At 49.6% G+C, this 13135-nt stretch overlaps 1 protein-coding gene across 1 annotated transcript in view; it reads left to right on the forward strand.

Annotated features, from left to right (window-relative positions):
- Positions 1 to 13135, forward strand: part of BZW1 (basic leucine zipper and W2 domains 1) — a 124346-nt gene that overhangs the window by 17740 nt on the left and 93471 nt on the right. Inside the window, exon 2 of the mRNA XM_030208793.1 lies at positions 3768 to 3841. Coding sequence (XP_030064653.1) covers positions 3778 to 3841 — 64 coding nt within the window. The 5' untranslated portion in view covers positions 3768 to 3777. The remainder of the gene's footprint in view (positions 1 to 3767; positions 3842 to 13135) is intronic.

Consider the following 13135-nt stretch of genomic DNA (forward strand, 5'->3'; position numbering starts at 1 on the left):
GTCTAGATTTAAAGGTGGCCAAGGATGGGGCAAGACGTAGGGGCTCAGGAAGTTTATTCCAGGCGTAGGGTGCAGCGAGACAGAAGGCGCGAAGTCTGGAGTTGGCAGTAGTGGAGAAGGGAACAGATAAGAAGGATTTATCCATGAAGCGGAGTGCACGGGAAGGGGTGTAGGGAAGGACGAGTGTGGAGAGATACTGGGGAGCAGCAGAGTGAGTACATTTATAGGTTAGTAGAAGAAGTTTGAACAGGATGCGAAAACGGATAGGGAGCCAGTGAAGGGTCTTGAGGAGAGGGGTAGTATGAGTAAAGCGACCCTGGCGGAAGATGAGACGGGCAGCAGAGTTTTGAACCGACTGGAGAGGGGAGAGGTGACTAAGTGGGAGGCCAGCAAAAAGCAGATTGCAGTAGTCTAAACGAGAGGTGACAAGGGTGTGGATGAGGGTTTTGGTAGAGTGCTCGGAAAGAAAGGGGCGGATTTTACGGATGTTGTAAAGAAAGAAACGACAGGTCTTGGCAATCTGCTGGATATGAGCAGAGAAGGAGAGAGAAGAGTCAAAGATGACCCCAAGGTTTTGAGCTGAGGAGACAGGGAGAATGAGAGAGCCATCAACAGAAATAGAAAACGGGGGGAGCGGGGAGGTGGGTTTGGGGGGGGGGGGGGGGGAAATGAGAAGCTCGGTTTTGGTCATATTTAATTTCAGGTGGCGTTGAGACATCCAGACAGCAATGTCAGACAAGCACGCTGAAACTTTGGTTTGGATGCAAGGTGAGATATCAGGGGTAGAAAGGTAGATTTGGGAGTCATCAGCATAGAGATGGTAGGAAAAGCCATGGGATGAGATTAATGAACCAAGGGAAGAAGTGTAGATAGAAAAGAGGAGGGGACCAAGAACACAACCCTGAGGTACGCCGACAGGCAGAGGAATAGAAGTAGAAGAGGATCCACCAGAGTGAACACTAAAGGTGCGGAGGGAGAGGTAGGAAGAGAACCAGGAAAGGACAGAGCCCTGGAATCCAAGTGAGGACAGGGTATCGAGAAGTATGCTGTGATCGACAGTGTCAAAAGCAGCGGAAAGATCAAGAAGAATGAGGATGGAATATTGACCTCTGAATTTAGCCAGTAATAGGTCATTGGAGACTTTAGTAAGCGCAGTTTTGGTTGAGTGGAGAGGGCGAAAACCAGATTGTAGTGGGTCAAGAATAGCATGTGAGGAGAGAAAATCAAGGCAGCGGCGGTGAACAGCACGCTCAAGTAATTTGGAGAGAAAAGGAAGGAGGGAGATGGGTCGGTAATTAGAGGGACAAGTAGGGTCGAGTGAAGGCCTCTTAAGGAGAGGTGTGACCACAGCATGTTTAAAGGCAGCAGGGACAGTCGCAGTGGAAAGTGAGAGGTTGAGAATGTGACAGATAAAAGGAATAAGAGCAGGAGAGATGGCTTTAAGAAGGTGGGTGGGAATGGGATCAGAGGAACAGGTGGTACATTTTGAGGAAGAAAGGAGAAGTCTAGTTTCCTCAATAGTAGCTTCAGGAAAGGAGGAAAGGGAATGAGGGGAAGGAGAGAGAGGGGAACGGACTAGTGGAGGGGAGAGGTGGTGAGGTAGAGAAAACAAGGTTTATCTTTTCAACCTTGTTGTGAAAGAATTCAGCAAGGGTCTGAGGAGATAATGAAGGGGGAGTTGTCCATATCTTTTTTTTTTTTTTTTTTAAACCAGGTACACTAACTGCTGTTACCACATCCTCCAGCAAAGAGTTCCAGAGCTAACTATTCGTTGAGTGAAAAAAATTGTCCTCCTATTTGCTTTTAAAGTATTTCCATATAACTTCTGTTAGTGTCCCCTAGTCTTTGTACTTTTGGAACAAGTAAAAAATTTGTTTACTTCTACTCGTTTTATACCATTCAGGATTTTATAGACCTCAATCATATCTCCCCTCATCTGTTTCTTTTTCAAGCTGAAGAACCCTAACCTTTTTATCCTTTCTTTATACTCTCTCCCACTTTTGTGGGATGTGCAAAATGAGATGATGCTGCTTCATTTCTCCATCTGCCCTGCAGGCCGATTCTGAGTACTTCCACTGTAGAGCCAAGAGCGCACATCATATACTGCTGAAACAGCGTAGAAAAATAGCTCTCCAATGCCAGATAACATAAGAGCGAAATACAACATCAACATCGGTCCATCTTAGATTAGTGAAGTGCATCAAAAGAACACCGAGAAGTTGCCATCATAAAGTTAAAGCTGCAGCTCTGCCACATCTGAGCTGAAAGTTACATGTTCCACAAAGCACTTCTGCAGCTCTCCCCCAGATGCCAGATGGATGCTATGCAATGTAATGGTCACCTTCAATACTTCTTGTGGGATATGAAGTAAAAGGAGAGCTGGATTCACTCTAATTGGGATAGAAAACGTGTGAAAATAACTTTGCTCAGCCCTCCCATAGTTAACAAAGGGGCATCCCCACCAGATATGTAGATAGGTACCCTGTCAAGCAAGTGCTGTTCTGTGACAGATCAAAACATGCTATTTGGGTGGGAGGAAGGTACCACCTATACAGTGATGATTTTTTTTCTCACCCCATTTTCCACTAAGTCAGTGGAAATGAAAAGGTGAAACGTGTTCAAGTAAGCATTAGCCCATTCCTGTTCTGTAAAAGGGCATCCCAAATCATTTCCCAATGCATAATAAATGATGGAACCATCAGATTCATGCTATCCCAGTAAATCATAAAGGGTTGACATCATTTGGGGTTGATGTACCCCACATGATGGCAATTTCTCAAATGGATTTAAGGTCTCTAGGAACATTCCTGAATGGTTCCTCCTGAGCCAGATGTCTAAGTTGTAGATAGGTGTAAAAATCTTTTTTGTGATATCTTGTCTAGATCTGAAAAGAAACAAAGGACTCCCTCCTGGTACGTATGCCATCCCTCTCTGCTCCTGGTTCTGAAAAACTTGGTGTCCACCCCAGCACAAGTGGAGTAAAAACAGATATTGAGGCAAGCACTGAGATGTTTTTGCTTCCCATCAACTGGCTCAAAGCTCACAGAAAACTTTAAGATGAGATTTCCACCTTCTGTGCTTGTGTAGTGGTGTCCATAATGCCTGCTGGCAGGTAACCCTTCCCAGTAAAACCCCCTGTATTTTCACCTCTAGCATAGGAGATCCTGTACCTTAGTTAATATGGGAGCCAGTATACCCAAACAGGTTTTGTAAAAATTTGCTATCAGGCCATTGAGCCCAGGAGATTTACCTGTTTTGAGTCACTGAATAGTTTTACTCAGTTCCTTGACCTGTATTTCTTGCTCTAAAGAGATTCTGAGCCTCTGTAAGGCCTAGCAGGCTGACTTCAGATAAATGTTGCTGTATCTCAGTTTTAGAAGCCTATGCTTCAAAGGAATACAAGACATGATAATACTTGAGGAAACATTTCCCTTAATCTCCTAGGCTCGCTACACTCTGATGAAAATATCTTTAATTGCATGGTAGATCTAGGGCAGCTGTTGGTCATGTCCAACCCACTTGGTTCTGATTTTCTTTGTGGTGCTGTCATTTTTATTTACTAAATAAATGAATCTTGAAATTGGAGCTGAAGGTTCTAAGCCTTGTGGGTCATCTTTAGATGTGACCTATTTTTAATAGGTGCTTATAAAGTGCCTGATGTCTTGGTTATCAGGGCAAGCCAGGTGAAATGGGTGGTTAAAATACAATGAAATACCTGACCTAGATCTTGCACTTTGAAAATATCTGACTATTAATTTTCTTCACAGGGTGTCTTTTATGAATAATCAAAAGCAGCAGAAGCCAACGCTATCCGGCCAGCGTTTTAAGACTAGGAAAAGAGGTAAATATGTTAATGGAACTGTGCAGTTAGCTCAGTTCTTCAAAATATCATTGAATGAGCTTTGCTTTAGGTTTCTTTGCTTTATCCTTTTTTTTTTTAATTTTTTTATTGTGTATGTGACTGGAATAAAGCATATTAATATTACTCATGCTTTCAGGAAAAAGCCCATCTGGGAGTAAAGGTTCATGCAGTACAGCTTCTGGTAGTCTGTGCAGGCAGTGCTTTACCTAGTTAGATTTTCTTGAGGACAAGCAGTCCCCTAATGTATTCTCACGTGGGTGATGTCATCCGGCGAAGCCTGGTGCAGATTTTGCCTAGTTCTCATAGCTTTAAGTTCTGGCAGTGTCCCACCGCGCTTGCACAAGTGCCTTCCCGCCCAATGTGTGAGCATGGGTACCTCAGTCTGTTCTGTTCCTTGGAGCTGGGAGGACACATTTTTGTGGTCTCCAGTGCATAGTTCTTTCACTTTTCAGTTGCTTTCCTGTGCAGGTTTAGTGCTTATTTTCAGTTGTTTTCCTCTGTATTTCCCCTAATTATTTTCTTAGGTTTGTTTTTTTTTTTGGCTCCTCGCGTTTTTATTTTACACTGCTCTATAGGCCCGCTTAAGCCTGAGCACCAGTGCACTCTGGCTTTCCACTGGTCTCCAGCTACAGGGAACCTAGTGGACAGTTCTGATGAACATGACCATGGGACTCTATAGGCCTGCTTAAGCCTAAGCACCAATGCACTCTGGCTTCCCAGTGATCTCCAGCTACAGGGAACCTAGTGGACAATTCTGCTGAATATGACCATGGGACTCCATTCCAAATTCTGCCACCTCAGAAGATGTTGGCAACAGAAGCATCCAACCTTAGATGGGGATCTAATGTAGACGGGCTTCACACCTAAGTGGCATGAGTTTCTCAGGAGGCTGATGTGAAGAGCCAAGTGCTATTTAGAATGCTCTAAAGGCTTTCAGAGATTGGCTGCTGAACCAAAATGTTCTCATTCAAACTGACAACCAGTTTGCGGGGGGGGGGGGGGGGGGGGGGGGGAGGAGGGAATACAGGATCGTACTTACACCAGGAACCAGGGAACCATCCTTCACTGGATGGTTCTGCGGGCCACGTACCTGGCTGGCAAGAACAGCCCAGTGGACAGACTGAACAGGGTAATGGAACCTTATGAGTGCTTTGAACATGATCATAGCCTGCAGGATCTTCCAAGAGTGGGACACCCACTCGGTGAATCTCTCTCATCACAACAGAAGGATCTCTCAATTTTGTTCCAGGCTAAGATCACATCCGACTAACATCGGATGCCTTTTTCCTCCATTGTGGGGAGAGTCTGTATGCATATCCTCCCATTCCTGTCATAGAGAAGACCTTGCTGAAACTTGAGCAAGATCAAGGAACAATGACCCTAATTATACCATTCTGGCCAAGGCTGATCTGGTTCCCTGTTCTGGAGTTGACCTTGTAAGAACTATGGAGATTGGAGTGTTTTCCTACATTCATCACGCAGAATGAGGGGTCCCTTCTTCACACTAGCCTCCAGTCCCTGGCCCTTATGGCCTGGATATTGAAAAAGCATAGAATTTCCCTCCTTAAATCTGCATAAGGGTGTGCCCAGAATCTTGCTGGCTTCCAGGAAAAATTCCACTAAGAGGAGATCTTTCAAATGGAGGAGGTTTGCCATCTGTTGTGAGAACAAAGCCCTAGATCCTCTTACTTTTCCTACATAGAAACTGCTTGAATACCTCCTGCACCTCTCTGAGTCTGGTTTGAAAACCAACTCTGTAAGGGTTCATCTCTGTGCAATTGATGCTTACCATCTGTGTGTGTGGGGGGGGGGGGGGGGGGGGGGGAGGGGGTAAACCCATGTCTGAACAGCCTCTAGTTGTTTGATTCATGAGAGGGTGGTTGTTGACATACCCCCTATCGGACCTACTGTGTCATGGGATCTTAATGTCTTTCTCAACCAGCTGGTGAAAGCTTCTTTTGAATCACTGGATGCCTTGACATCTGAAGTATCTGACCTGGAAGGTTGTGTTTTTGGTGGCAGTCACTTCAGCTCACAGTCGGTGAGCTTCAGGCCCTAGTAACTAATCCATCTTACACTTTCATCACAGCAGAGTAGTTCTTTGCACGCACCTTAAGGTTTTCCTCAGGTGGTGTCAGTTTCCATCTTAACCAGTCAATTGTTCTGCCCGCATTTTCCCCCCAAAATCATGCCCATCCTGGCAAAAGTGCACTGCATACTTTGGACTGCAAGCGAGCTTTAGCCTTCTATTTAAAGCGGACCAAAGCACACAGTGTCCACGCAGCTTTTTGGTTTCTTTGACCAAAACAGGATGGGAGTAGCCATTGCTAAACATACTCTTTCCAGTTGGCTTGCAGATTTGTATCTCCTTCACTTATGCCTAGACTGGGCTGACACTTGAGGGTTATGTAGCTGCTCATAATGTTGGAGCCATGGCTATATCAGTAACCCACTTTGAGATCAGCCTCCATTGAAGAGCTTTGCAAAGCTGTGATGTGGTGTTCAGTCCACATATTCATATCTCACCACTGACCTGAGCAGGACACCCAACATGACAACCAGTTCGGTCAAACAGTCTTGCTGAATCTGTTTGGTGTCTGTAATCCAACTCCACCCTCCTAGGCCCAGTTTTGTTCTCAGGGTGCGCTTTAACAACTAGCTTGTATATAATACAGTTTCTCCGAGGACAAGCAGGCTGCTTGTTCTCACTGATGGGTGACGTCCACAGCAGCCCCTCCAATCGGAAACTTCACTAGCAAAGGCCTTTGCTAGCTCTCGCGCGCCCATGCGCACCCGTCTTCCCGCCTGAACAGGCTCGTGTTCGTCAGTCTTCTTTTGTCCGCGCTCGGGACGGTCGTGTTTTGTCGCCGTTTCGTGCCCCTCAAGTTGACCCTCGCGCGTCTTCGCGATTTCACTAAAAAAAAAAAAAAAAAAAGGAGAGACCTTTCGGTCTTGTCCCTTCCCGTGTGTCCAGCTTTTCCCCCAGCGTAAGTTTCCTTTCACTTTCGGGATCGGCCTTTTTGGCCTCGGTACGGGTTTTCTCTCCCTTATTTTTGGTGCCTTTCGTCGTCATCGCGAATTTTGATTTCGCGGGCGTGATTTTTCCGCCCATGTCATCGAAGTCTCCCAGCGGCTTCAAGAAGTGCACCCAGTGCGCCCGGGTAATCTCGCTCACTGATAGGCACGCTTCGTGTCTTCAGTGTCTGGGGGCTGGGCACCGCCCGCAGGCCTGCCGTCTTTGTGCTCTTTTACAAAAGAGGACTCAGGTAGCGAGATTGGCCCAATGGAACGTTTTGTTCTCGGGCTCTTCGTCGACAACAGCACAGGACGTATCGAGTGCATCGACATCGACAGCATCGAAGTCTTCGACCTCTGCATCGGCGGCATCGAGGCTTCGATCCTCTGCATCGTCGATACCGAGACATCGGAAGGCTGCGTCGACATCAGTGGTACCGGGACCTCTGCTGTTGCTGATGTCGTCGGACGGTGGTGCTTCGACTGGAGTGCAGGTGAGGGCTGTCCATTCCCCTGCTGGTGGCGGTCAGCCTCCGGGTGGGTCTCCTCCTGCCCTGAGGGCTCCTGCGGTACAGCCCCCCCCCCCCCCCCCGAGACCGACCTTCTTCAGCCTCTGCCCCGAGGAAGAGACAGTTGGATTCTACGTCCTCGTCGGTACCGGGAAGCTCCGGTGACATGCTTCGTTTGAAGAAATCAAAGAAGCATCGACACCGGTCTCCTTCCCGCCTCGGTACCGAGAGCTCTGGGTCGCCGAGGGAGTCGGCACCCAGTAGGCATCAGCACCGGGAGGATCGCTCACCCTCTGTTCAGGAGGTGTCGATGCGCTCCACCTTGGACAGCCCGGAACCACCTCCATGCCCGGAACAGACTGACCTCGACGCCTGCATCGGCTTCCCAGTCTTTCTCTACAGCCGCTCTGCACAGTCTCCGGCCATTCTTCCAGAGATTCTGGGAGAGCTGTTGCGCCCTTCTCCGGTACTGGGGGTGCTTGCTCCACCGGTACCGTCGAGCGAGGCGACGGCTGGCCCTTTGCCCGGGGTGAGGTCTCCAACATCGGTACCGCTTGCGGCCGCCTCCCAGGAAGACTCCCCGACGACGTCGGTGGAGGGAGCTTCGCCGGTGCTGGCGAAGGGAGTCTACCTCTCGGCGCTCCCACCGTGGCCGTGTTTCCACAGAGTCGAGTCGGGCACGGCTTCAGACACAGGTTCATGAACTTGTGTGTGATACCGATGGTGAGGCCTCGTGGGAGGAGGAGGAGGACATCAGATATTTCTCTGACGAGGAGTCTGATGGCCTTCCTTCTGATCCCACTCCCTCCCTTGAAAGGCAGCTTTCTCCTCCCGAGAGTCTGTGTTTCGTGGCCTTTGTCCAGGAGATGTCTACGGCCATCCCCTTCCCGGTGGTTGTGGAGGATGAGCCCAGGGCTGAAATGTTTGAGCTCTTGGACTATCCTTCTCCACCTAAGGAAGCGTCCACAGTACCCATGCATCATGTCCTAAAAAGACATTGCTGGCGAACTGGACCAAGCCTCTAACTAATCCCCACATACCCAAAAAGATCGAATCCCAGTACCGGATCCATGGGGACCCAGAGCTGATGCGCACTCAGTTGCCTCACGACTCTGGTGTGGTGGATCTGGCCCTAAAGAAGGCTGAGTTCTAGGGAGCATGCTTCGGCGCCCACGGGCAAGGACTCTAGAACCTTAGACTCCTTTGGGAGGAAGGCCTACCATTCTTCTATGCTCGTGGCCAAGATTCAGTCCTACCAGCTCTACACGAGCATCCACATGCAGAACAATGTGCGGCAGTTGGCGGGCTTGGTGGACAAGCTCCCTTCTGAGCAAGCCAAGCCGTTTCAGGAGGTGGTCAGGCAGCTGAAGGCATGCAGAAAATTCCTGGCCAGAGGGGTATATAACTTTGATGTTGCGTCCAGGGCCGCTGCTTAAGGTGTGGTGATGCGCAGACTCTCATGGCTGCGTGCCTCCGACCTGGAGAATAGAATCCAGGAGCAGATTGCGGACTCCCCTTGCCGAGCGGACAACATTTTTGGAGAAAAAGTCGAACAGGTGGTAGAACAGCTCCACCAGCGGGATAACGCTGTCGACAAATTCTCCCGCCGGCAGCCTTCAGCATCTACCTCTTCAGGTAGACGTTTTTATGGGGGAAGGGCTGTTCCCTACTCTTCTGGTAAGCGTAGGTACAATTCTCCCGCTCGACAGCCTGCGGCCCAGGCTAAGCCCCAGCGCGCTCGCTCTCGTCAGCAGCGTACGCCTCAGCAAGGCCCCACAGCTCCCCAGCAAAAGCAGGGGACGAGCTTTTGACTGGCTCCAACAGAGCATAGCCGATGTCAAAGTGTCCATGCCGGACGATCTGCCGGTCGGGGGGAGGTTGAAAGGTGGCATCTCATAACCTCCGACCAGTGGGTTCTCCAAATAGTCCGGCAAGGATACACCCTCAATTTGGCCGCCATGCCTCCAAATTGTCCACCGGGAGCTCAGTCCTTCAGCTTCCAGCACAAGCAGGTACTTGCAGAGGAACTCTCCGCCCTTCTCAGCGCCAATGCGGTCGAGCCCGTGCCACCAGGGCAAGAAGGGCTGGGATTCTATTCCAAGTACTTCCTTGTGGAAAAGAAAACGGGGGGATGCGTCCCATCCTAGACCTAAGGGCCCTGAACAAATATCTGGTCAAGGAAAAGTTCAGGATGCTTTCCCTGGGCACCCTTCTTCCCATGATTCAGCAAAACGATTGGCTATGCTCTCTGGACTTAAAGGATGCTTATACACACATCCCGATACTGCCAGCTCACAGACAGTATCTTCAATTTCGCCTGGGATCACGTCACTTCCAGTACTGTGTGCTACCCTTTGGGCTCGCCTCTGTGCCCAGAGTGTTCACGAAGTGCCTAGCTGTGGTAGCAGCAGCGCTTCGCAGGCTCGGAGTGCACGTGTTCCCTTATCTCGACGATTGGCTGGTGAAGAACACTTCCGAGGCAGGAGCTCTACAGTCCATGCAGATGACTATTCGACTCCTGGAGCTACTAGGGTTTGTGATAAATTACCCAAAGTCCCACCTTCTCCCAGTACAGAGACTCAAATTCATAGGAGCTCTGCTGGATTCTCGGACGGCTCTTGCCTATCTCCCGGAGACGAGGGCCAACAATCTGCTGTCCCTCATCTCCCGGGTACGAGCGTCCCAGCAGATCACAGCTCGGCAGATGTTGAGATTGCTTGGCCACATGGCCTCCACAGTCCATGTGACTCCCATGGCTCGTCTTCACATGCGATCTGCTCAATGGACCCTAGCTTCCCAGTGGTTTCAGGCTGCTGGGGATCTAGAGGACGTGATCCACCTGTTCACGGGTTTTCTCAAATCCCTTTGCTGGTGGACGATTTGGGCCAATTTGACTCTGGGACGCCCCTTCCAAATTCCTCAGCCAGAAAAGGTGCTGACTACGGATGCGTCTCTCCTGGGGTGGGGAGCTCATGTCGATGGACTTCACACCCAAGGAAGCTGGTCCCTCCAGGAACGCGATCTGCAGATCAATCTCCTGGAGTTACGAGCGGTCTGGAACGCTCTGAAGGCTTTCAGAGGTCGGCTGTCCCATCAAATTATCCAAATTCAGACAGACAACCAGGTTGCCATGTATTACATCAACAAGCAGGGGGGCACCGGATCTCGCCCCTGTGTCAGGAAGCTGTCAGCATGTGGCTCTGGGCTCGCCGTTACGGCATGTGGCTCCAAGCCACATATCTGGCAGGCGTAAACAGTCTGGCTGACAGGTTGAGCAGGATTATGCAACCTCACGAGTGGTCGCTCAATTCCGGACTAGTGCGCCAGATCTTCCAAGTGTGGGGCACCCCCTTGGTAGATCTCTTTGCATCTCTAGCCAACCACAAGGTCCCTCAGTTCTGTTCCAGACTTCAGGCCAACGGTCGACTGGCATCGGATGCCTTCCTCCTGGATTGGGGGGAAGGTCTGCTGTATGCTTATCCTCCCATACCTCTGGTGGGGAAGACTTTGTTGAAACTCAAACAAGACCGGGGCACCATGATTCTGATAGCTTCCTTTTGGCCGTGTCAGATCTGGTTCCCTCTTCTTCTGGAGTTGTCCTCCGAAGAACCGTGGAGATTGGAGTGTTTTCCGACCCTCATCACACAGGACGAAGGGGCGCTTCTGCATCCCAACCTCCAGTCTCTGGCTCTCACGGCCTGGATGTTGAGAGCGTAGACTTTGCCTCTTTGGGTCTGTCAGAGGGTGTCTCCCATATCTTGCTTGCTTCCAGAAAAGATTCCACTAAGAGGAGTTACTTCTTTTTATGGAGGAGGTTTGCCGTCTGGTGTGACAGCAAGGCCTTAGATCCTCCCTCTTGTCCTACACAGACCCTGCTTGACTACCTTCTGCACTTGTACGAGTCTGGTCTCAAGACCAACTCTGTAAGGGTTCACCTTAGCGCAATCAGTGCATACCATTACCGTGTGGAAGGTAAGCCGATCTCAGGACAACCTTTAATTGTTCGCTTCATGAGAGGTTTGCTTTTGTCAAAGCCCCCCGTCAAACCTCCTACAGTGTCATGGGATCTCAATGTCGTTCTCACCCAGCTGATGAAACCTCCTTTTGAGCCACTGAACTCCTGCCATCTGAAGTACTTGACCTGGAAGGTCATTTTCTTGGTGGCAGTTACTTCAGCTCGTAGAGTCAGTGAGCTTCAGGCCCTGGTAGCCCAGGCCCCTTACACCACATTTCATCATAATAGAGTAGTCCTCCGCACTCACCCTAAGTTCTTGCCGAAGGTAGTGTCGGAGTTCCATCTGAACCAGTCAATTGTCTTGCCAACATTTTTTCCCCGTTCTCATTCCTGCCCTGCTGAACGTCAGCTGCACACATTGGACTGCAAAAGAGCATTGGCCTTCTATCTGGAGCGGACACAGCCCAACAGACAGTCCGCTCAATTGTTTGTTTCTTTTGTTCCCAACAGGAGGGGAGTGGCTGTGGGGAAACGCACCATATCCAATTGGCTAGCAGATTGCATTTCCTTCACTTACGCCCAGGCTGGGCTGGTTCTTGAGGGTCATGTCACGGCTCACAATGTCAGAGCCATGGCTGCGTCAGTGGCCCACTTGAAGTCAGCCACTATTGAAGAGATCTGCAAAGCTGCGACGTGGTCATCTGTCCACACATTCACATCTCATTACTGCCTGCAGCAGGATACCCGACGCGACAGTCGGTTCGGGCAGTCAGTGCTTCAGAATCTGTTCGGGGTTTAGAATCCAACTCCACCCCCCTAGGCCCATGTTTGTTCTGTTCCAGGCTACACTCTCTGTTAGTTGGATAAGTTTTTAGGTCAATCTCAGTTATGTCCTCGCTGTTGCGAGGCCCAATTGACCATATTTGTTGTTTTGAGTGAGCCTGGGAGCTAGAGATACCCCATCAGTGAGAACAAGCAGCCTGCTTGTCCTCGGAGAAAGCGAATGCTACATACCTGTAGAAGGTATTCTCCGAGGACAGCAGGCTGATTGTTCTCACAAACCCGCCCGCCTCCCCTTTGGAGTTGTGTCTTCCCTTGTCTTTGTCTTGCTACTTACGGGACTGACGAACACGAGCCGGTTCGGGCGGGAAGATGGGCGCGCGAGAGCTAGCAAAGGCCTTTGCTAGTGAAGTTTCCGATTGGAGGGGCTGCCGTGGACGTCACCCATCAGTGAGAACAATCAGCCTGCTGTCCTCGGAGAATACCTTCTACAGGTATTTAGCATTCGCTTTTGGGTTAATTAACTTAAAGGCCTCAATGTGTCCCCAGCAGGCTTCATTGGATGACATCACTCGCATGTGAGAATACTAGGTCTGCTGTCCTCTTAGCTGCTACAGGTGAGTAACTTGGCTTTACAGTGTTAAGAATAGGGAAATAGAAGACTACATAAGAACAGGAGAGTAGCCATACTGGGTCAGACCAATGGCCCATCTAGCCCAGTAGCCCAAGTACCTGGCAGAAACCCAAATCTTGACAACACTCCATACTACAAATCCCAGGGCAAGCAGTCACCTCCCATGTCTGTCTCGATAGCAGACTATGGACTTTTCCTCCAGGAATTTGTCCAAACCTTTTTTTTTTTTTTTTAACCCAGATATGCTAACCACTGTTACAACATCCTTCGGCATAGAGTTCCAGAGATTAACTATTCATGGACTGAAGAAATATTTCCTCCTATTTGTTTAAAAAATATTTCCATGTAACTTCCTTGAGTGTCTCCCTAGTCTTTGTACT

The sequence above is a fragment of the Microcaecilia unicolor genome, chromosome 7 (genome assembly GCF_901765095.1).
Source record: "Microcaecilia unicolor chromosome 7, aMicUni1.1, whole genome shotgun sequence".
In the NCBI taxonomy this organism is placed as follows: domain Eukaryota; kingdom Metazoa; phylum Chordata; class Amphibia; order Gymnophiona; family Siphonopidae; genus Microcaecilia; species Microcaecilia unicolor.